This window comes from Amia ocellicauda, chromosome 14 (assembly GCF_036373705.1).
Source record: "Amia ocellicauda isolate fAmiCal2 chromosome 14, fAmiCal2.hap1, whole genome shotgun sequence".
NCBI lineage: Eukaryota > Metazoa > Chordata > Actinopteri > Amiiformes > Amiidae > Amia > Amia ocellicauda.
Window position 1 is genome coordinate 12,138,755 of NC_089863.1, and position 26,140 is coordinate 12,164,894.

Sequence of the window (26,140 nt, forward strand, 5' to 3'; positions counted from 1 at the left end):
TTGTAAGGACATATCTTTGTGAAAAACTCTTCTCCACCAGGACCTTCAATAAGTCAAAATACAGGTCCAGACTTAGTGCTGCCCATCTTCAAGCTATACTGAGGGTTTCCACTACCAACTCCCTTAGAGCAAATGTAGCTCACCTATGTGAACAGAAGCACAGACAGGTGTCTGGCAGCAAGCAATAGGCAAATGTAAAAGAATAATGGAAAAACAAATGTAAATAGTTCATTTTTGATAAAGTGCAGGACATTGTTTTTTATTTTTAATACTTGAAGTAGCCCCCCTATACAAAGACAGTGGGGTCAGTGGCCCCCAGGTAATTTGAGTTTGAGACCCCTGCTTTAAGTAGTTGTAGATTTGCATAAACAGTTCTGGAGTTGTCATGATTGAATAGAGTGAGGTTGTTAGTGGAGTTCCACAGGGATCAGTACTAGGGTCTTTGCTTTTTCTAATCTATATTAATGATCTGGACTCTGGGATAGTTAGCAAACTTGTCAAATTTGCAGATGATACTAAAATAGGGGCTCAGCAGATACAATCTTGGCAGCACAGGCAACTCAAAGGGACTTAGATAATATTCACCTGGCAGATGAAATTCAATGTGGACAAGTGCAAGGTATTGCATGCAGGCAATAAAAATGTCCACTATAATTACACTATGGGAGGAACACAACTGGAAGAAGTAACGCATGAGAAAGACCTAGGAGTCTACGTGGACTCCTCACTTTCTCCATCCAAACAATGTGGGTAAGCAATAAAAAAGGAAAACAGGATGTTAGGGTATATTGTCAAAAGTGTAGAATTTAAAACAAGGGCAGTAATGTTAAAATTGTACAATGCACTAGTTAGACCTCATCTGGATACTGTGTACAGTTCTGGGCTCCACACTTCAAGAAAGATATCACTGCTCTAGAGGCAGTTCAGAGGAGAGCAACCAGACTTATTCCAGGTCTGAAGGGGATGTCCTACTGAGAGACTGATGGAGGGAACTGAAACTTTTCACCCTGGAACAGAGGAGACTACGTGGGGACTAAATTCAATTCTTCAAAATCATGAAGGGCATCGACCACATCAAACCAGAGGAGCTTTTCCAGATCAGCAGGTACACACGCACCCAGGGACACACATGGAAATTGGACTTCAAGGCATTCAAGATGGAAAACAGGAGACACTTCTTCACACAGAGAGGCGTCACAATCTGAACAAACTCCCCAGCGATGTGGTTTAAGCTGAAAATTTGGGAACATTTAAAAATAGACTAGATAAGATCATGCATGCATATACAGGCAATGCTTACAAGCACTACCACAAGCACATAAATAGACAAATATTATGGTTTGGGGTTGACTCCAAGACATGAGTTCAAACTTAGGGTAGAAAAATCAGAAAACACAAATATACATATATTGGTGGGTAAAGACACATTTTAACCTCAAAGAATAATTCCTTTACAATAATTAACATTTATACAATTATTAAGAAAAAATAAAACAATAAAACAATTATTCAGCAAACTACCACAAGTACAGTGTAAAATCAACACTCTTTATTTTAACACCCAGTATTAACACTAACTCTCAAGTGTCAATATAATATTTTAAGTGATGAAACAACACTGATTTCAACACTATATTATTAACACTGGGATTTCAACACTACAGATTTTGCTGTGCTGTAACACACAAATTGAGACCAGTAAGGCTAAAGCAATAAGGGCTTCTGGAGGTGCTGAGCCGGTGGGTTAAAACATGCCATGTGTGGTGACTGGGAGTTGAGAGAAATAAGGCTGAAGCTGCAGCTTCTGGAGGTGGTACCTAGCTTCAATACAGAGCGCAATACAGGCTACATTAACCTGTCCTCATTCTATTACGATGTCTTAAATACACTAAAAATACATACATTCATTAATACAGAAATATATAAATAAAGGCTCCTTCAAGATATCACGTTTAAAATGAAGCCTATCCATTTACCCCTCGATGAGTTCAAATGAAAGGCGACAAATTGAATGCTGTACACACGGAGCTGAGAATAGAAAGGCTGAATCAAATGACTGCAGGCTGGGACTAGCAGAGGGTTGCTGTAGGCTACAATGGGGGGCTATATCGTGAAGGCTCAATGCATATGCCTTTGTTTCTGGAAGCTAGAATGGCGGCCCCCACTCACCCCAATTGCATAACATTTTATTCTACTAGCTGCTTTGATGCATGTAGAATCACAAGGATCAGCTGGATAATGATAGGTTGCATATGTAATCTGAAAAAGAGAATAACACCCAATGTTGTGAGGTTGCTAGTGAACTCAAAGGCAAAAGAGGAGGAGAAATTGTGCTGGGGTTAATGAAAACAGTCAAGAGTTTGCATGAATGCTGCGCACTGGAGTAGTGATTAGGGCTCTGGACTCATGACTGGAAGGTTGTGGGTTCAAATCCCAGGTGGGACAGAGCTGTTGTACCCCTGAGCAAGGTACTTCACTTCGATTGCTCCAATAAAATGCCCAGCTGTTTAACTGGGTACAAATGTAAGTTGCCCTGGATAAGAGCATCAGCTAAATGACAATAATAATGAGTCAAAGGGCAGCTTTGAAATAAGTTTTATTCATCAAAGCAATAGTCCCCTTTAAATGTTATTCTGCTGTTCAGATAACCCTGGTTGCTTCCACAACTTATCAATTTATATATATGGGGTTCAAACTCTACTTTTCGAGCATTCTTTATATCACATTCCTCCATCGTCTCAAAAAAACTATGCTTTCAACAAATTCCCTGTCTTCTAGTGCTGTTATGTTCAATACCGAAGCCTCAAAGCACGTGTCGACCACACAGGTCAGTCTCCAATGAAGCGCCACTTCGAGGCTTGTATCATTTTCAGAGAATCACGTCACTGGTCACAAATGAGGCCTTGCTTTCTGTAGAACCACATGATTGGTTGTCATTGGTTGGTTGTTGCGGAGAGACGGTCGAGTGCCGTTACTGAAGATATTGAAGTTTTTGGAGGAGTGTTGTTTTTAGTATATTTTTGTCAGAATCACATACTTTCCTCAACAACATACATGATGTACCAGGTATTTGTCCAGGAATTATAGTAACATAAGGAAGAAATATAAGAAGAATATATAATATACAAAACACAATTATAAATAATATAATGGTCAAATTAAAGATATGTGCAACGGACAGTTGAATTATAAATATCAGGGATATGTACATCTAGAGTGCACTGGACCTCAATTTAATCTATGGAGATATTATTGATGAATTCAGGCATCAGGAGACTTGCATTCACCTACAAACTACATCAGTGGTGGAAACAGCTGGTCGAAAAATTGTGCATCAAAATAGATCTATTTTGATCAAGCATCTAGTTTGCCTGCATAATGTCGGGTAATATGTGGTTGTGAAGCAAATATATGTTTGAGAATTACACATTTAAGGTTTTTTGTTTTTTTTTTAATAGTGGGGGAGGACCCCCAGACCCCCACCATGAATTACTGGCAATGCCACTGAATATCAGATATGTTCAGTTAAGAGTACAAATGCACAACTGGTCAAAGAATGGGAATGGACCTTATTTGTGAGGGTTATATGGCATGGGGAAATAATCTGTGCAGCTGGCAGTTAAGTCTTAGTATATTACTAATTACTTCAACAACAAACCTAGCCAAACTACAATTATTACTATAGGTTATAAGTATATTATAAAGTGATATCACAAGAATCCTTACTGGTTACAGCAGTTGTACAAGGCTACTGCATGTCAGTAATGTTTCTGTGCTGATCTATAATGATTTAACTGCTCTAACTTATTTTTACAAGCAGGTGTCACTAGTGTACACTGTGTTGGTGAGGCCTCAAGTAATGTGTGATACAATTGGCTGGAAAACCTAATTTCACCATCACTAGTCTATTGCACACCAAGGGGTGGGGTTCTAAAGCCTCATCCACATGGCCAGACTATTGTTCCCTCAGCCAAGTGAGATTGAGCCAAATCCAATCACATTCCACATTCGGGACAAAGATTCAGAATTTGTATTTGTTTATCACATGCATTGAAAGAAGCATATATTCTTTATGTGAAAGCACTCATTATCAAATTATGCATACACTTAAAAAATGCACACTTATTTGTAGTTTCCACACCATACCGTTCTATACAACATAAATATGCATTTCAGAGCCAACATAGCTGAGAATTATTTATTTCGATATCATTATATCTAAAAACAAAATTTCCCCAAAAGCATTTATCCCTTATTAGAACTATAAGCCTGCATTCAAAATAATAGAACATATATTTTCCTTAAAGTTACAAAACACACTCAAAATTGTACTAAATTGTAAGTCACATTTATAATAATAATAATAATAATAATAATCATAATAATAATCATAATAATAATAATAAGTAGTAGTAGTAGTAGTTGTGGCAGTAGTAGTACTAGGATTAGTAGGAGTAGTAGTTTTAAATTCAACTTAAGATCAATATTCAAACAAATGTTGGTTATAGTCATATATTTTTTACCAGTTCAGACACCTAATTTACACACATGCATCCACATACCTTAATTCCATATTTACTTAAACCACATTATAAAAGGCAAATAAATTAATTACATTTCCTATACAAATGTTACTTACCATATGGGTTCCATTGTTGAGAAAATGCATCTGTTCCTGTGATACTCATGCGGCACAGAATCACTACTGAAATAGTAAACATCAAACCGCCCAAAGTTCAAATCTTAGACATCTCGATCAGGTGACTAAATTCAAGCCAGTCACAAAATGCACACTTATCCCTAAACTAACAATACTTAACCAAAACAAAAAGAAACGGATAAACTACTCATTTGATAGTAACTATTTAAACAGATCAAACTTTTGTATAAAAATAAAGAATCAATACTAGTATTATACAATACATAAATAAAAAATCTGAACAATTATAGTGTGATTTTTTAAAACTTAATTTCTCTCTTGAACTTCTCCATACCAATCATTTAGCAAATGAACTCCACACAATTGCATGCACAGAATAAACATGAAAAATGTAACTGCTTGGAATACAAATTATTAAATTACCTGGTTGATATTTCAGAAATGGAGACTTTCACTTCAACACAATAGCAAACTCAGGAGAGCTTTCTGGTTTAATAAGTAACAGACTTGGGACCCAGTCAGGCAGACATTACAATTACTACAAAACCTTTGTGATTGATTATGATTATGATTTGTATTATTCAAAATAATATAAACTTTAATTCTGCACATTACATTCTGAAAAACATTTTTACAAAGCCTATAATTTTAATTTTATTTGACAGATACAATTAAATAGATATTTTCAATAAAGGATGAGAGTATTTCATTTGAAGTTGAAAACTTCAATGTGTGATTATGTGTAAGGAAAATTAAAAAATACAAAAATGTTGTCACTGTAGTGGTTTAGTAAATTCTCAGGATACACAGATGAAGAAGTAATAAGTTTATTACAGAAAAACAGATGTTTCACTTTTGTGAAATTAAAAATGTAACTGAAGAAGCTTACAGAAACAGATACATTTACTCTGAAGTCAAGTTAAAACACATTGATTACAGGGTCCAAAATACTAATTTTGTAACCTGTCAAATTAATGTTGTGCTTTAGGGTTGTTGTAGCAAAGTGGCTGAATACTTATGCAATTGAGAATCTTCAAATTTTCTTTGAAAATGTAACTTATTTACATAATATCAGCCTTTTATTTTAGCTTCATCAGTTTGCTGTAGATTGTGTAGATTCTAAATGTAAACAATATTTGAGAATTTTAGATTGCAAAATCTGAAGGCAACAAAATATGAATCTTTGCAGGGGAGTCAATACTTTTGCATGGCACTGTGTATATATATATTTTAGCATTTTGCATATTTATGACTCTAAATTAAAAGTTTTCACATGTTCACAAAATGATTGAAAATTGGCTATATCAGTAGTAATATAAGGCACCTTTTCAGAATGGGGGGCTGTGGGGATTTGACCTTTGACCTGAACTTGAGTTGAACTCGGGGGGGGGGGGGGCTTCCTAGGGGGGAAGGGGACCTTCCTAGGGGGTGGGGGGTGCTTGTACCGCATCACAGAATAATTACCATATTGATGGGTTCCGAAGGAATGTACAGGATGGTGGGGGTCTTCAACTGTTTTTGAAACCCTCCAAAAGATTTGTCTTTAAGCCAGACTGATTCTTTAGTAAAATAGCTGTTTTTCTCTATACGTGTGAAGCTCCAAAAGAGCGCTATGTATACCCTTCAGATTCTTTAGAAAACATAAATATTTTTCCCTACGCTAGTGAAGCTCCAAAAGAGTTGTATTTAAGTCCTCCCGATTTATTTAGTAGAATAGCTATTTTTCCTCCTACACGCGTGAAGCTCCAAAAGAGCTCTATTAAAGCCCTCACGATTCTTTAGTAACATAGATACTTCTACTTAAGCGAGATCCGCGAGGCTGTCTCTTCAACAGGGCCAAAGCTGTTACCTCTTTCAAATGGACAAGGGTCCTGTCGGTCTGGAGCTTTTTGAGCTAGTGGGGGTGGCGAGGAGATGTCTACGTCTTTAGTATCCTCGGATCGGTGAAGAATTAGTATATTTGGGGGCGGAGTTGACAGGGCACTGAAGAAATAGCCTATCACGTTAGAGTTTGGTTTGAATAATTTAAATATTTGGGGGCGGAGCTAACAGAGCACTGATGACAGGTGGGGTCTGTTTTCAATTTAAGAAGCGGCTCTGTTTACGTTTGAGGCGATGGGCCCCCCGGGCCCCGGATAAGGGAATGTGTTGAGAGATAGCGATCTGTAGAAGCGCTGGGGCTGTGGACAGCTTGAGAGACACAAGATGGACGAACTTTAGAAAATCCTGAATATGAGCAAAATGAAAAGAAATGTAATACAGAAAATGTAAATTAAAACTTTCAGTAATCAGCATAATCTCAGTAAATACTACACCTACCCAAGACCAATATTTTCTTGCATTTCAGAATATATCAAACATATTATTTAAAGAACAGATACAATGTAAAGATTGAATAAATACAATTATGAAGTTTTAAAGGTGTGTGTGTGTGTTTGTGTGTGTGTGTGTATTCACAACAGTGTGCAATGTAAATGAAATGTAACGTTACTAAGTTAAGAAATCCTTAAATATAGAAGCGTTGTAGAATATATATGTTATATAAGAAGCATAGACTATATATGTAGAAACTGGGAATATAACTCAATAAAATCAGCATTTGTAATAATATTAGTAACAAAACATCAAATTATTTTAAATAAATATGTAATATAATTCATTATGCATTAAGATTAAGTAAATACACAGCACAAACCTGTGTGTGTATGTGTATGTATATTTATATAATTTACACATTAGAATAGCTTGACAATATCAAGTTTGAACAGCCTTCAGTACATTTAAGTAGTATCATTCTTACAGAGGGGTGTCTGTGTGTGTGTGTATGTGTGTGTGTGCATGTGTGTGTGTCTGTGTCTGTGTCTGTGTATTTACATATATACTGAGTGCAGGCTGGAATGCTTATCTCAAGGGCTGAGAACGAGCTGTTCTCTAGTCACTTGTATTAAAAAAAAATACTTAACACAATAATGTGATAAAGAATACTACCCGAAACGATGTTGGAAACCTGTAACTATAAGGCTATCAACATATAAGCGTTATTCTTAACCATTAGGCTGTATGAAGATATAAAAACATGATATCAATTTAATTAATGAATGATGGTTACGACAAAACATTTAGGAATCTGGAGGTACATACAGCCTCAATGTGTTAAAAGATAACGTGTGGTAGTGGTGTGGGTTTGTAACATCAATCACACATAGAGAGAGAGAGAGAGACCACTTAATAAGTCCCCCTTGTCTAAAGAGGTATTTTGGTTCTAAAATGTAATAAAATATAATAAGAGATGTATACAAACCTAGAAAAGACAATTTTATTTATTTCATGTTAAACGTGTGTATTTAATGTTGATGTCATAATGTTTAGGGTCAACTGCTTATATAACTATATTCTTTACATAGTTTTAAACATGTGGGGATGTATATTATATATCAAAATAAATGGAAATACCTACAGAAGACTTTATTAAACATATGTCAACAACAAGCGTACATAATCTACAACATACGATAGATACGTGTAATTTACAGAACATTTAAAGATATTAAGGTTAAATAAATCTAATAAGCCTGATATTTTCATGAACAAACTAAGATTGCTTATCCTCGAGATTGTCAAATAAATTTGACAGCGCGGTGTTTAAATGCGGGTTCGCAGCGGAGATTCAGTCCATTTGGTAAACACGCTGTCTGCACAGTCCAGACCACACAAAGAGACATCAAGATGCCCGGCCACGACCATGCGGATTGGAGACTAAACTTCTCAAACTTTGATGGTAAGTATAATTCAATTAATCAATAAATATAATTGCAAAGTGTTTAGATATCCGTACACTGGTTCAGAAAGATTAAAATGTGCTACATTTACATACGTATTTAAGAAATCTAATATTTGAAATGTTTTAAATATATTTGAATTGTATTTAAACGTTTAAATTCTGTTCATAGGAACCATTGATTTTCAAACGTCTCAAGAGCCTTTTACACTAGATATTATTATTTATTGATATATTTTTTTAATATTTATTAATATTAGGCACAGCGCGATGTTTCTAACAAGCACCCGTGTATCTGCAGGATTACAGAGCGCCCCATACAATGTGCTCGATTTCTACACAAGCGAATCAATGAATACGGGTAAGACCGTATTAATTATATGCGTTATGAATGTATGTACATTTTTATTTTCATATAATCATATTTACTTTCAGATTTGTTCACGACATTTGATGACGAGTGACCCAGCACATCAAACTCTGAGCCGCGTAGGTTATACTTTTCATTTTATACATGTAATAAATATCTCGCCAGGATGTGTGATGTTAAATTATGGATCTATAAGGGCGGATTTTTATATTATTTTGTGTTTTTATCAGAGGACCTATCCAGACCGGCCTGTGTCAAGTATTTACGGAAAAGAACGCGTTCCGAGGGTGAGTGAGACCTTTATTTCAGCACTCCAAGAGATGGAGCCATGCTCATATTGTACACAGTGTGCACAATGGCTCTATTGTCTGGTGCTGTCAGGGCATGCTGTGCTGCAGGGCCTATGCTGAGCCATCTGAGCAGAATGATGCGCACGCAGGCCGGCCCCGAGGCATGCTGGGATCTGTAGTGTCTACGTTTGAAAGTGAAAGTAACCTGGCTGCAGCGCCCAGACTAACCTAGGGTATTAACTTATGTTTATACATGTCTCCGTTTAAGACACCGAAAGTGATGACAAGCTTGAATCAGGAACGCCAGATCTAAGAAGACGTCTGCATTTAAACGGTCTGTTTGCATCGTTTATACGCTTTTAGAACCGAGTATTTAAAACTATTATTTATGAAACGATAATATTGTCAGGGTTCTTGTCATTTTACAATGTACTTACTTAGACCGTTATTATTAATGTTTTCGTAGCAAACACTTTATTGAGACATTTATTAACGTTGTTTATTATTGTAATACAACATTCTAGATGTAGTTATTCTTTTAAACATTTTTGTATATTTTTATTATGAATGGTATATAATAATCTGAACACTATTGTATTTCAGACAGTTCATTACTGCGGCTGATTATTCACCAACAACACCCCGAGAAACCGCCCGGGTGTCTCCGCAAGTTAGGAGCCAGGACTCCCCGACGCATATCTAAACACTGCCTGGACGGCCTGCATCACCAACCAGCGTCGTATCGAGTGAAGAAGAAGATCTAACTACAACCTTGCAGGAGACTATCAATCTACAGGTTGAGTTGGCATCTACGGACCTGCGTGAGTTGCTACATATAGTGTTGAATAACCAAAGACAGGTAATTGAGGGTCAAACAATCTTAATTAATGCCTTAGCAAGCTATATAAACAGGATCGGGGATTGAACATGTCTGAATGTAATAAAAGGACCAATGATGCAGACATTCATGAGCAGGAGTCCAAAAGACCTAGAGAGAATGATCCTGATACGAATGACCCTGAGGCCTTAGCAAATGTACTGATTACCCCCGAGCTATTAGAAATGGTGGGTGAAATAAACAACCGACCAGCGCCTGCTATAGACTTGTAACCCTCTGTAAATTCTGACTTGTTACAAATGATTCCTTAGAACACATACCCCTTCCGAACGCAAACAATTTAACAAAACACCCCCAACTTATTACTAGTCCTGCTCCAACAGAAAACGTTCCTGAGTATGCCTCTAACCACGTTGTAAATGACAATTGTGTTGACACTTTTGAAGGTCTTCAGCATGCTTTAAACGATGTACAACAAAAGGGTTGTGGCGGGGGTCAGAACAGTGAAGCTGCAGGTGTTGACAATGGGTTTAGTCGTGAGCTTAGCGATGTTCAAAATATCAACAAAGAGGCTGAAGATGTTCGGGGGAGTAACGATAGAACAAATACTGGTGGTGGTGGGGATTGTCATAATATCGATGCTGATAATAATGATGGGGGTGTAGAGCACGTAGACAGACCAAACTTCCGTACTTTTGAAATTGTTCACAGATTTAGCTTTGCAGAATTATTCAACAGTGACAATTATGCCGAGATATTTGTTACAATGCATGATATTATACAAAATATGCTTGACGGAATTACCAAACGTGTTAGACCCCAAGATGTGGTGCAGTTGGAGCTGAGAGCAGATTCATTATTTAGCAGTGTTTTTACCATAATGAGAGGTGATGAGTTAGATGTTGAGGCTTTTCTATCTAAAATTGAAAACCTGCTTCAGAGTCAAGCCTCCGTCTTGGCCGATGAAAGTCTGGTCTTGGTCATTAATGTTGTTCGTAACCCTGAGGGTGGTGTTCGTAGGCGATTGTCAAGTTGTCTCAAGACTGAAATAATTCATAAGAAACTCGGGCAAATAGTGAATGAGGGTAATACAAATAACAAAACATGCTTTGCGTATAGTATAGTACGCCTGCTCAAACCAAATATAGCTGCAGAGCAGGTTTTGCATGATGCTTTGCAAATGCATCAGGCAGTGGGTCTATCCGAACAGGAGATGGTGACTTTTTCAGATATCCACAAATTTGAGGAGGTGGCAGGTGTTAAGATCATAGTCTGGTACCGTTGTGAGATAAATGATGTATTTGACACATTTCAAACTCACTCAGAGTTTAACCCCCACACATTGTTTCTTTTCCTTCACGAAAATCATTACTATGGTATTAGAAATTTGAAGGCTTTTTTGGGGTGTTCGTATGTCTGTGATTTTTGCTACAAGGGTTTTAACGATAGGAAGAACCATCAATGCGCTGGGTACTGTAATGTCGAAAGGGTGAAGCTCCCACAGTGCGGTGTAAGGATTGTTTAAGGATTGTTTAAAGATCTGTCGGTTCATTACATAGACTCACTCAACTTCTTACCCATGAAACTGAGCACTTTACCTAAAGCGTTGGGGTTTGAAATGCGAGAAAAGGGCTGGTTCTGCCACTTTTTTAACACGGTCGAAACACAGAATTATAGAGGCACCTACCCAGCACCCAGTTATTACAGTGGGGGAAAAAAGTATTTGATCCCCTGCTGATTTTGTACATTTGCCCACTGACAAAGAAATGATCAGTCTATCATTTTAATGGTAGGTGTATTTTTACAGTGAGAGACAGAATAACAACAAAAAAATCCAGAAAAACGCATTTCAAAAAAGTATTTGACCCCTTCGACTTAGTACTTGGTGGCAAAACCCTTGTTGGCAATCACAGAGGTCAGACGTTTCTTGTAGTTGGCCACCAGGTTTGCACACATCTCAGGAGGGATTTTGTCCCACTCCTCTTTGCAGATCCTCTCCAAGTCATTAAGGTTTCGAGGCTGACATTTGGCAACTCGAACCTTCAGCTCCCTCCACAGATTTTCTATGGGATTAAGGTCTGGAGACTGGCTAGGCCACTCCAGGACTTTAATGTGCTTCTTCTCAAGCCACTCCTTTGTTGCCTTGGCTGTGTGTTTTGGGTCATTGTCATGCTGGAATACCCATCCACGACCCATTTTCAATGCCCTGGCTGAGGGAAGGAGGTTGTCACCCAAGATTTGACGGTACATGGCCCCGTCCATCGTCCCTTTGAGGCAGTGCAGTTGTACTGTCCCCTTAGCAGAAAAAAAACCCCAAAGCATAATGTTTCCACCTCCATGTTTTACGGTGGGGATGGTGTTCTTGGGGTCATTCCTCCTCCTCCAAACAAGGCGAGTTGAGTTGATGCCAAAGAGCTCGATTTTGGTCTCATCTGACCACAACACTTTCACCCAGTTCTCCTCTGAATCATTCAGATGTTCATTGGCAAACTTCAGACGGGCCTGTACATGTGCTTTCTTGAGCAGGGGGGCCTTGCGGGCGTTGCAGGATTTCAGTCCTTCACGGCGTAGTGTGTTACCAATTGTTTTCTTGGTGACTATGGTCCCAGCTGCCTTGAGATCATTAACAAGATCCTCCCGTGTAATTCTGGGCTGATTCCTCACCGTTCTCATGATCATTGAAACTCCACGAGGTGAGATCTTGCATGGAGCCCCAGACCGAGGGAGACTGAGAGTTATTTTGTGTTTTTTCCATTTGCGAATAATCGCACCAACTGTTGTCACATTCTCACCAAGCTGCTTGGCGATGGTCTTGTAGCCCATTCCAGCCTTGTGTAGGTCTACAATCTTGTCCCTGACATCCTTGGACAGCTCTTTGGTCATGGCCATGGTGGAGAGTTTGGAATCTGATTGATTGATTGCTTCTGTGGACAGGTGTCTTTTATACAGGTAACGAGCGGAGATTAGGAAAACTCCCTTTAAGAGAGTGCTCCTAATCTCAGCTCGTTACCTGTATAAAAGATACCTGGGAGCCAGAAATCTTGCTGATTGATAGGGGATCAAATACTTATTTCCCTCATTAACATGCAAATCAATTTATAACTTTTTTGAAATGCGTTTTTCTGGATTTTTTGTTGTTATTCTGTCTCTCACTGTTAAAATACACCATTAAAATGATAGACTGATCATTTCTTTGTCAGTGGGCAAACATACAAAATCAGCAGGGGATCAAATACTTTTTTCCCTCACTGTATGGGGGTGAATCCATGATGACTCTGGAAAGGCAGGACTTCTTCAACTGGTATGACACGGTTAAGGATGGCATTTTTGATTTCAGAAAGGACATGACCACCTATTGTAGAAACGATGTGTTGATCCTTAAAGAATCATGTGTTAGGTTCAGGCATGAAGTCATTAAGACAGCGGGTCTTGACCCTATACAGTGTATGACAATAGCTTCTCTCTGTATGAAAATGTTTCAAGCCAATTTCTTGCAGAAAAACACCATCGCCATTACAACTCCGGACAATTACAGGTGCCGACAAAAGAGTTTTTCTACGGCCTCCATCCAATGGTTGGAATACATGTCTGACAATCATAACATCTTGATCAGACACGCTTTGAATTATGGTGAGGTTAGAATGGGTCCCTACTTTCTGGACGGTTTTTCAGAGGAAAATGGGGTTCGTACGGCTTATGAGTTTGCCAGTTGTATTTATCACGGTTGTCCTCGGTGCTTTGACGCAAACACTTTTAATCCTGTCACTCGTCAAATCTGTGGAGATATGCACTTTGATTTCTTACAAAGAATCGAGACTCTAAAAAACACCTATGGTTTAACTGTGAAAGTGATGTGGGAACATGAGTGGATGGCTATGAAAAAGCAGGACGGTAGTAAACGAACATTCATGAAAACCTTTGATTTTCCCGAATGTCTCGAACCGAGAGATGCTTTGTTCGGAGGGTGCACTAATGCAATCTGTTTACATTACGAGATGAAGGCTGAGGAGAGAATAGATTACTATGATTTCACTAGCCTGTATCCCTTTGTTAACAAGACAAAAAATTACCCCGTAGGACCCCACCATAATTTATCACGACTTTCTCGATCTCCAGCAATACTTTGGCTTAATCAAGGTCACGATGTATCCACCCAGGGAGCTTTTCTTGCCAGTTTTGCCTTATAGAGCTTCGGGAAAATTGATGTTTCCACTACGTAGAACGTGCATTGAAACTGAAAACCAGATGGTGGCGTGTCCACATGAGGATGATGAGAGGTCGTTGACAGGGGTGTGGTGCAGCGTGGAGCTTAATAAAGCGATTGGGAAAGGATACAGAGTCGGTAAAGTGTACGAGGTCTGGCATTTCTCTGAAAAATCTGACACGCTTTTTGCCGATTACATCATGACACACCTGAAAGGGAAGCAGGAGGCTTCTGGCTACCCTTCATGGTGTACTGATGAAACCAGTAAAGAGAGCTATATTCAGAAATATCTTGAAAAAGAGGGAATCAGGTTTGATCCGAGCAACATAACTGTAAACCCTGCGAAGAGACAGATATCAAAACTGATTCTAAATAGTCTGTGGGGTAAATTTGGAGAGCAGTCTAATAGAATAAACACTACCTTGATTAAAGATCCGTCGCAGTTTCTTCAATTTCTGTTTTCCAAAGAGCATGATGTGTCACACTTTAGCTTTGTAACTGACAGAGTAGCTCAGGTTCAGTGGCGACGACCTCAAGATTTCCCGACCAAGCCGGGAAATGTCAACGTTTTTATAGCTGTTTTTACAACAGCTTATGCTAGATTAAAATTGTATAGTTTAATGGATCATCTGCAGGAGCGAACTTTATATCACGATACAGACTCTGTAGTCTTTGTCAGCAGACCGGGTGATTGAATGAGTGATTGAATGAGTTAACAAATGAGCTAGACCCCCAAGATCACATCGTAGAGTTTGTTTCTGAGGGTCCAAAGACTTACACTTATAAAACAGCTTCAGGAAAGAGCTGTATGAAGGTGAAAGGTATAACTTTGAATCACACTAACAAGAAACTGATATCAAGTCTCTAACGACTTTGGTTCAAAATTATGTTGCAGGCCTAGATCAAGGCATTCAACCTCAAGAGGTGATTACTTCCGGAAATCAGATCATCCGAAATAATAAGCTCTACACTCTTGAAAACAGGCCACTACAGAAAAGGTTTCGGGTAGTGTACAACAAAAGAGTTCTTTTGCCAGACTATAATACGCTACCCTATGGATATTGACGGGGGATTCGATAACAGACTGCAACACCCCTTTTCATGTATTATATCGGGCCCTTCCAATTCTGGTAAAAAACTCTCGATAATATAGTTTGGTAATACTCATGTTGGCAACCTCTGTATGATGAGCTAATGGTTAAAATTAAAAATCTTAAATTTGTGGAAGGTGTCCCCGCATCGCTTTGCGACGATGATTTGTTACCCAGTGGCAAATGCAATTTAATAGTGATAGACGATCTCATGGAAACAGCTAGCGACAATAGCGATGTGGAGAAAGCTTTTACAAAATATACACACCATAGAAATTTGAGCATCATCTATCTAGTTCAAAATGTATTTTTTCAAGGTAAAAAGAGTCGAACGATCAATTTAAATGCTAATTATATTATTATTTTCAAAAATCCTAGAAATAAGCTACAGGTGAACACTTTGGCCCGGCAAATGTACTCCAGACAATCTAAATTCTTTTTGGAATCATTCGAAGATGCGACTAAAAACCCTTAAGGATACTTGCTAGTGGATTTAAAAGCGCAAACTCCCGGAGACTATCGACTCAGAGCAGGTTTGCTGCCCCCAGATTGGCCAGTAGTATACATGCTAAAGAGAAGAAATAAAAAATAGAATGTCGGCTAGGATAAGAAGAAACATACCACTTTTAAAGATATTATATGAGGGTAATCCTCGTCAGAGGAAAGCTGTCTTGTTAGCCGCCCCTGCTGATCTGATAGAAACTTTATGTGAAATCGCCTTAAACGTTCTACGGGCAATATACCCTTAACAGCTTTTCAACTGGGTGAACTAAAACAACAAAAGTCTGTTATAAAGATCCTCACTAACAAGAAGTTATCTGTTAAAAAGAAGAGAAAGGCTATTAATCAGAAAGGTGGTTTTATCGGCATAGCCTTTTTATGAGCATAGCCTTGCCTTTCTTAACCAACTTTCTAGCTTCCAGATCTGTATAGTAGCGATGGAATGCACCCAAAAAATGTTTTTGGTGCCTAAACAACAACTTGACAAATTAACAAAATCCTCGCCACCTCCAGAATCCCTCCGACAGACTGTGGAAAATAATCTAGACTCTTTATTGTCGCGATGCGATTTAAACCCTTATGAAAATGTACAGCTTTATACAGCTGCCTTACAAATATATTTGAGTATCGTTAAACAGGGTGCAAAAAGCCAGTACTCTAAATTTAATGTTGCCTTCGGAGAAAGAGCAGCATTCTGAAAGTAGTGCGGTTATTGAAACAGAAGAAGAAGACCCTGTAGAGACTGATGTGGTTTTATCAGATGTTTTGAAAAGCATGCCTGTAAGAAGTCAAAGAAATGCAAAATATATTCTACATAAAATGTTTAACACACCTCGGGTGACCTCCTGGAATAACCAAGGTGAATTTATTTTTAAAGGTCGGGTGATTAAAGGATCGCACATGTTTGATTTGATCAAGAATGTAACGAGATCTAATAAGATTTTGGATAGTAGGAGGCCTACGGGGTGGAGAGATTTCCTCCAAGCTTTGGCGTGTCTGAACATGCCTCAATCAACAATCCCTAACCAAACCACCCGTAACAAAATCCGCCTCAGTAAGGCTGGTGAGAGTGATTGGGTTGAACCCCCCGCCAGAAAGAAAAGAACGAGACCTGCATCAAAACATAGATGGACACCTTATTAATGGTATAAATGTGTACTTACCGTTGGAAAGGGGAAAAGCAAAGTCTTTGTATGTAACGTTTGATACTTTTATTACGATGTACACTCACCTAAAGGATTATTAGGAACACCATACTAATACTGTGTTTGACCCCCTTTTGCCTTCAGAACTGCCTTAATTCTACGTGGCATTGATTCAACAAGGTGCTGAAAGCATTCTTTAGAAATGTTGGCCCATATTGATAGGATAGCATCTTGCAGTTGATGGAGATTTGTGGGATGCACATCCAGGGCACGAAGCTCCCGTTCCACCACATCCCAAAGATGCTCTATTGGGTTGAGATCTGGTGACTGTGGGGGCCAGTTTAGTACAGTGAACTCATTGTCATGTTCAAGAAACCAATTTGAAATGATTCGACCTTTGTGACATGGTGCATTATCCTGCTGGAAGTAGCCATCAGAGGATGGGTACATGGTGGTCATAAAGGGATGGACATGGTCAGAAACAATGCTCAGGTAGGCCGTGGCATTTAAACGATGCCCAATTGGCACTAAGGGGCCTAAAGTGTGCCAAGAAAACATCCCCCACACCATTACACCACCACCACCAGCCTGCACAGTGGTAACAAGGCATGATGGATCCATGTTCTCATTCTGTTTACGCCAAATTCTGACTCTACCATCTGAATGTCTCAACAGAAATTGAGACTCATCAGACCAGGCAACATTTTTCCAGTCTTCAACTGTCCAATTTTGGTGAGCTTGTGCAAATTGTAGCCTCTTTTTCCTATTTGTAGTGGAGATGAGTGGTACCCGGTGGGGTCTTCTGCTGTTGTAGCCCATCCGCCTCAAGGTTGTACGTGTTGTGGCTTCACAAATGCTTTGCAGCATACCTCGGTTGTAACGAGTGGTTATTTCAGTCAAAGTTGCTCTTCTATCAGCTTGAATCAGTCGGCCCATTCTCCTCTGACCTCTAGCATCAACAAGGCATTTTCGCCCACAGGACTGCCGCATACTGGATGTTTTTCCCTTTTCTCACCATTCTTTGTAAACCCTAGAAATGGTTGTGCGTGAAAATCCCAGTAACTGAGCAGATTGTGAAATACTCAGATCGGCCCGTCTGGCACCAACAACCATGCCACGCTCAAAACTGCTTAAATCACCTTTCTTTCCCATTCAGACATTCAGTTTGGAGTTCAGGAGATTGTCTTGACCAGGACCACACCCCTAAATGCATTGAAGCAACTGCCATGTGATTGGTTGGTTAGATAATTGCATTAATGAGAAATTGAACAGGTGTTCCTAATAATCCTTTAGGTGAGTGTATACAAGCATTCAATTCCCTATAATTTTCTCAAGACAAGTTCAATGGATACAAAACCTACATACTGTGATTCAGTGCTGGGCAGTAGAGTGAGAGACCATCCTGAACTGTCCTACACCTCCCTGGACCCCGGGGGAGAGAAATTACTTCAGGAACAAATGACCTGCTGTTCTTTCCGTGACTGGCTCCCCCCTCAATAAATCATGAAGTGACAGGCTTCATGGTGAAGCAGAAGGAGTGAGCCTGGCAGTGAGAGAACAAAAACAATAAAAACTGATAAGGAACCCCGGCATTTGAACTTGGACTCAGATTGGATTACAGACTTAGGCTTAGCTGCTGTTTTGTCTTGTGCTTGTGTTTGTTTAGTTATATATTTAAATAGGGGGTAGTTCTATGTGTTTAAATAGTGAGACATTTTTGTTTAAGGATGTTCAGGAACCTGGGGTTGAAAATTCAGGGATATGTGAAAATGTGCATTACTGTTTTTCTTTTTTTCTATTTTGTACTTCATGGTTTAAAATCTTTTAAAAAGAACAAGCTAATTAATATTGTAGGACTGGGTGCACACAGGCATTACAATAGCATTGCTACGATTCTTTACCTTATGTCTGAGTGTTACCAGAGTCAGCTGCTCTTAGATGGAAAGCATAAGGGCCTGGATGAGAGCTCATGAATAGAGAGGTAAATATATATATAAATGCATATGATATTCAATATACGTATGTGAATTAAGGTGCTTTGTTTAGCCCCAGACATGTTATTTTTTAATGTATTGCTGGATTTTGTATTTATGCAGGTGTGGTAAGATAGAATATACTGTAATGCTGGTGTTTGTGTGTGTGTGTGTGTGTGTGTGTGTGGAGGGGGGGTTCCATAAAATAGGCCCAACTCATACTTTCAGGTGAAAACAACAACTTGCTTTATTTATCATTCACAACACTCTCAGGCACTGCACACAGGATTTACAGACTGAACATACATTGACAAAATGAACCCTTCCTTCCACTTCCTTTTTACTTTATCCCAACCTTTGTGTCACTCTGTGTTTTTGTCCTTTGCATCCTCGTTCCCAGCTACTCTCTTAAATCTCCTCATCTTGCCTGTTTGCCATATCGACTGACCCTTGGACTGTTCTTGTTGTTTGCCTTTTGGATTTGGATAGTTTGTCTTATTTACATCTGTTAGTTAGCCTCCACCTGGGTCCACATTCCCTGTCCCTGAAGTGATAACAGGAGTTTTGGTGAGATGGGCAGGCAATTACATTACTCTCCTGGGAACAGCAATAGCAGCATAAGATTGTTCCTGTAATTTTAAAAAATAAATATATTTTACTAATATGTTAAAAGAGAACTGAAAACCAGTTTAAGCTTTAGCTTTATGTTTACTTTATGATATACCTTTAAACTGCATGGTAAATGTTTGTTAGTTATAAGTATAAATAAAGTTATTTAAGTTTATGCTAGAGCAGTAAGGGTAAGACAGGAAGTGTATAATAGGAAGAGGAGTTGTAGTGGGGAAGTAAAGAGAGACACATGTGTGAAGTGTGTGAATAAAAAACATTTATAATAACCAGTCTGTATCCAGCCGAATTATTATTAAAAGGGGGATGTCTTCACCACCTCCCGGACCCCAACATAATAGCAGCAACAAAAAAGGAATATTTTTTTATGATTGAATCATTCCCTTCAATGTTAATATTTTTTTTTCTGAATGTCATGTAGTGTTCTTGTAAATGCCCCTTGGGCATTTATTTAATTGGCTATGTTGTTCCATATCTTATTTCTATATGATAAAGGTTTCTTCTGTGTGCGAAATAGGTCTATTTTATTTTAGTACCTCATTCAACAATAGGTCTACAGTTTGATAATTTAATTTAAGTTTTATTTTCCTTTCATGTGAGGTACTGGAGTTTCCTTCCTGGAGGACAGAAGAAGACCCCTCACTTTGTGCTGTCTCATAGGCAGGTTGCCCCTATTTTAATTTATGCATGAAATTCTGACAGAAATGGCTTTAGAACTGTCGCTATTTCACACTGCAAGTTTGATGAATCGCTCCTGATTTCAGGTGTAAACAAGGACTTGTCGCAAAAACAATCCTTAAACAGTTCTACAGAGCCACACTTTGATGAATAGGGCCCAATGAATTGCACAAACATTTTGGAGTGAAATAGGAGGGGGAGGGGGGGTTATTAAATGTCCTTTATAACCCAGGATTGTAGCCACTGTTTCAGGTCATGTGATCAGCAAGTAGAAACACCCGATCCTCGTGGTTCTACATGCATCGAAGCGGACTAGTAGAAGAAAATGTTATGTAATTGGGGTGAGTAGGGGCTGTCATCAAACACTCCAGTTGCTCCGCGCCCACAGAGGGATCATATTGTATCAATAGTGATGCTGGCCTTAGTTAAGATAGTGATTACATCATTGCCTGGTAAATGCTACTTTGGCAGTGCACTTATTTGTGTTAATTGGTGCTTGAAAAATTGGTAAAATCTATATTATTATTATTATTTATTTATTAGCAGACGTCCTTATCCAGGGTGACTGACAAAATATAAGAGCATTATAAAAGTGCAATACAGTTTAAAATTACAGATCAAAACATAGTATAAATTACAAGTTCAAAATAACATAAGTGCATAATAAAATACACAGTTACAGGTACAGTCTGAATATGTGTGTCTTGAGTAAGCGCCGGAAGGAGGTCAAGGACTCTGCTGTTTTGATGGTGGGAAAGTCGTTCCACCATTTAGGGGCCAGGGATGAGAAGGAGCGGCTCTGGAGGAAGGAGAGTGGAGAGGAGGTAGAGTTAGTCTTCTGGCACTGGAAGAGCGCAGTGGTCTGGAGGGGATGTATGCAGAGACGAGGGTCTGAAGGTAACTTGGTGCAGTGTAGTCGAGACAGCGGTAGGTGAGGGTCAATGTCTTGAACTGAATGCGTGCCGGTATTGGGAGCCAGTGGAGGGAGCGGAGCAGTGGAGTACCGTGTGCGAATCGGGGCAGAGAGAATACCAGACGAGCCGCAGAGTTCTGGATGAGCTGGAGCGGCGGGTAGTAGTTGCAGGCAGGCCGGCCAGGAGGGAGTTGCAGTAGTCCAGGCGGGAGAGGACCAGTGACTGAACGAGCAGCTGAGTTGAGTAGTTGGTGAGGAAGGGACGGATCCGGCGTATGTTGCTCAGGAAGAATCTACAGGCGTCAAGAGTTGGTTTCTTGAACAGTGGGATGACAGCAGCTTGTTTAAATGCAGAGGGGAAACAGCCAGAGAGGAGTGAGGAGTTGAGGGAGGAGATGAAGGGGAGTAGATCAGGAGCCTCGCTTGGAGGAGGCGAGAAGGGAGAGAGTCCAAGGCACACATTGTAGGTTTGTGACAAGGAAGCTTGGTCAGTGGGAGATGTGGGTGTAATGGGAGAGGAGGGGGGACTGTTGAAGAGCTTGTGGATGTCTGTTGCAGTTGGTATGATACATAATAATATTTAATTGTACGACAGAACAACTTCACATAAATCATGGTTATAAAAATCTAATCAAGTGGCTGTAGCTTTCTATGTCACAGAGTCTGAAAGATTTCCACAGAATAAAATGATTTAATTTATACAATTTATTGAATGCATACCCATTCTGTAGTTCCATTTATCTTATTTAACCCACATGAAACACAATCCTATCCTAAATGAATGGCTTAGTGTACTGGGAAACCTTATCCTTGTGTTTTCATTTGGTAGGTGCCTTTATTTGTAAGTCTGTAGCTGGATGTCTGGGTGAAATAATCAGAGGGTCCAGGTCATTGTCCCCAGGGGAGAAGAATGGACGCACTGTCTTGTCAAACTTCTCCTGGAAAGTATAAATACATGAGCCATCCTCAGCATTGTAGAAGGAGACCTGCATCTTCTTATAGTCAAGATAGACCCCCACTCTGCTGGGAATGGTCTTTGGGTTAAGTATAGTCTCAGGATCAGTCACGGCCTTCAACTCATTACCTTTCCAGAGTCTGAGGACCCAAAATCCTGTACCAGGGCTCAATTTTATCATCCCCTTCCTGGGCACAGAATCGTGGGCAATCCCCAGCTCCCAGAACTTTTTCCTCCCAGCCTCCACCTCCCAGTAGCACCCCCACCTGGTCTCTCCCACATTTCCCAGAACATACGGTTCTTCATCAAACCGCTCTGGGTTGTCATACAGATCTTTACATTTTCCTGTCCATCTCAGTTCTCTGCCATCTTCTGACACACTCAGGTAGGGGTTGATGGTGTCCAGATCCAGGGTTACATCCACTGCATAGCAGAAAGTCAAACCAAAATAAGAACATTTTTTTTTGAGGGGTGAATTATAAAAGAGACATAAAAAGCAGAATTCTCAAAAAACAAATTCCCACAATCATTGCAACTGTTCCTCATGCTAATCTACTGATTTAAAATTATTTATAAGCATTTTAAATGCACAACTCTAGTTTCTTAAAAATAATAAAATCCTATTAAACCATGTGTAGATCCTGAGAAGGAAACAAAGGTATCACTTATTAGATTAATTGTTTTTTTTCCCTTTAATATAAATGTAATACACATACCTATCAGAGCTGGAAAACATAACCGAATTATAATATTATCTCTCTTTAATGTATTCCACATGTTTTCAGCACTAATATGACAAGTGTATTTGCTTTTACTGTATTTATACCTGTATCAGTTTGGGTTGGCACCATATATGCAGTGCAGTAAAGACTTAGATGTGTTAAATGGTCCTGCATTGCACAAGCTACTGTCTTTCAGCCTTCATTTCACCTTAGCTCTAATAAAGGATAGTGTTGTAACTCCCTGCCTTTCATTAATGGGGTTTATCAGATTACACAAGATTAAACAGGACAAACTCTGAAAATGGAAATCTTAAATATTGTTCCTTGATTTCACACCCTCTAATGTGGCCACTGCCAGCCATATTCATGTTTTCCTTTGTATTTAGTCAGGTCACCTCATACGATCAAGCATTAACCTTCACTGCTGCCTCATATACTAGAGATCAAATACTAATCTTACATTGGAAGGTCAAAACAGTGTTAGTATTATATTAAAACATACATAATCAAAACTATGTTTCAAATAAATTAAATTCCATGAGATAAAAAAAATAAAAAGTGTAGTTACCTTCAAACTGTTGGATCCTCTTGAAATCTGGAAGGTATAAAGCCAAAAAAGTGAAACAATTATCAAAAGGTGCTCATAGTGTGTGTCTCATCTCCGTAAAGCATGATAAAGCTCACTTGATAAGCAACCTTCCACACTCACATACAGTAACCTGTGCAACACGGCATCTGAACTATACTAAACTATACACTATACTATACACACATACTAAACTATAACAAAACACATAACTATGAAGAAAGCAGAGTCTCTGTTGATGGTTAATTCATGCTGAATATGGGAAATGTATAAATAAATGCAAAACATGTAATGCATGCATGCCTGCTTCTATTTAAGTTTATTTAAAATGTCACTACATTGATTGTTATACTGTTATACTGTTCAGTACCATCTGCTGGATGCTCCTCTTCCTTCTTTTCTACAAGTGAAGAGAGATACACAGTTAATCAATGGGTCAAATATTACATCTAAATAAGGGATATGAATGGAAACCATTTGAAACATCAGTTCAAACACATTTTAAGAGGAGATCTGAAATGCCTCATGTTTGTCTCCTCTTACCAAAAGTAATGTATCTCTTTCTAACATATTTTGAAGCTTTTAGATGTCAATTTATATTTAGAGAGTGATGCACCTCCAGTAAAAAGGTTTTTATTACAAGCAGCTCCAAGGAAGAGGTTCAAGAGGCAAGAACAGTCTCAAGAACAATCTCAAGAACAGTCGTAGAGAAGTTGCAAACTACAGGCACTTTTATGCAGACCAGACAGGAGAGACAGATAACAGGACTCACATGTCTGTCCCGTGATGAGTGGAAGCTCGGTTTCTGCCTGACAACAACGTTTAATATAAGTTGGGTTTGTACAATGTATCAAGCCCAAATTACTGGAGAAAACTGGTTCTTATCAGACTCTGTTCCTCTGGGTATCAAGGTTGCAATATAGCACAGTACCATAGCACAGCAAGGTCATGAGACAGTGACCTTGCTTACACAAACGCACAGGGGAAGACATGCAGTTCTTCACCAATGGTTTGTTATGTTATGTTTGTGTGTGTGTGTGTGTGTGTGTGTGTGTGTATTAAAGGCTGTACCAGGAAGAAATCATTGTTGTTGCCTTAGATATGTAAAATGGAAAAAGAATACATGCTAACATATTTATTACATTAATACTTTATAGGAAATACTATATAATAGGAATTTTGTAGGATTTTAGATGCTTATTATGCATTGAATCTTGAGACCCAGGTCTCTGGATCAATGCCTTCCTTGATCATTAATAACTTACATTGAGTGACCACAAACAACAAATATTCACCTGGTGTACTGCACATTACATGCTGGTTCATATGTAAGTATTCCTCCCAATATGTATTACTTACTGCAGAAAGTCTGCAGGACTTGAATGCACCCCATGTAAACAAACTGACTGAGTGATCGATTAATCAATAAACGGGGGAGAAATTAATGTGTTGAAAAACATTAGGTAAGGGGTGGGTGAAATAAAAGAGTTGAAAAACAGACAACAACTTCTGTCGCTGTAGGATTTGACAAAAGTCTGTTTTGGTTTGATTTACATTGTGAATATATAACCTAAGAACAGACGGATCTGTACCTTCAGTGGGATTGGGTGCAATGGACAGAATGATCAAAGGTTCTTGGTCATTTCTCCCAGGGCAGAAGAATGGACAGACTGTCCCCTCCACATCTCTGAAAGTGTAAATCTTTGACCCATCCTGTGCATTGAAGAAGGTGACCTTTGTCTTCCTGTAGTTCAGATAGAGACCCACTCTCTTGGGGATCCTGATAGATTTTAGGGGGGTCTCAGTGTCAGTCAGGGCCTTCAGCTCCCGATTGTCACATCTGAGGACCCAAAAGCCCTGTTTAGGCCTCAGGGGTAGTTGTCCTTTCCTGCAGGTTGACTTGGTTACCCCCAGCTCCCAGAACCTCTTACTCCCAACCTGCACCTCCCAGTAGCACTTGATCATGGTCTGTATCATGTTGCCCAGCACACAGGGGTGTTCATCAAAGCGCTCTGGGGTGTCGGGGAAATTCTGTCGTTGCTCTGTCCACTTCATTACGCCACCTTGTGACACAATCAGATAGGGGCTGATTGTGTTCATGTCTAGGGTCACTATCACTGTGGAGAAGAAATACAAGTGAAATTCATTGAGATTCATTTTTAGAGTCTTAAGATAAATTATAATTCAGATAAATAAAATTTATATTATATATTATAATATATATATATATATATATATATATATATATATATATATGTATATTATATTTAGTCATAAAAAATTACCTTCTTCTTTTCTTGTCCTTTTTACATCTGGAAGACAAAACCAATACATATCAGCTCAATAAACCCCCCCTTTTTAAAGAAATCACATGGAAGTAATATACTTTCAGTTATTTTCGCCAGTCAAAAATTATCTGAATATTGAACACTTTATTTTAGGAAATAATACAGTCTGCTCTCAATACACTGCTCAAAACAATTAAGGGAACACTTAAATCACACATCGGATCTCGATGAACTAAATATATTAAAGATCACAATCTTTACTGTACATTCTGTAATTCCTTGAGAACAAAATTATATAACAACTGTCAATGGAAACAAAAATCACCAACCGATTGAAGGCTGGATTCAAACTCACACAGAAAATCAAAGTAAACAATTGAGATCACAGGCTGTTCCAACTTGCATGAATTTCATCACAGCAACTCATAATGTGACTCAGTAGTGTGTATGGCCCCCACGTGCCTGTATGCACTCCTGATAACATCTGGGCATGCTCCTGATGAAATGGCGGATGGTGTCCT

At 38.9% G+C, this 26,140-nt stretch overlaps 1 protein-coding gene across 1 annotated transcript in view; it reads right to left on the reverse strand.

The window, feature by feature from the left end:
• The window catches only part of LOC136768145 (uncharacterized), a 49,891-nt gene that overhangs the window by 15,192 nt on the left and 8,559 nt on the right, over positions 1 to 26,140 (reverse strand). The window contains exons 8-12 of the mRNA XM_066722197.1: positions 25,617 to 25,643; positions 24,924 to 25,448; positions 23,702 to 23,731; positions 23,314 to 23,340; positions 21,989 to 22,446 (exon numbers count right to left, since the gene is read on the reverse strand). Coding sequence (XP_066578294.1) covers positions 21,989 to 22,446; positions 23,314 to 23,340; positions 23,702 to 23,731; positions 24,924 to 25,448; positions 25,617 to 25,643 — 1,067 coding nt within the window. The remainder of the gene's footprint in view (positions 1 to 21,988; positions 22,447 to 23,313; positions 23,341 to 23,701; positions 23,732 to 24,923; positions 25,449 to 25,616; positions 25,644 to 26,140) is intronic.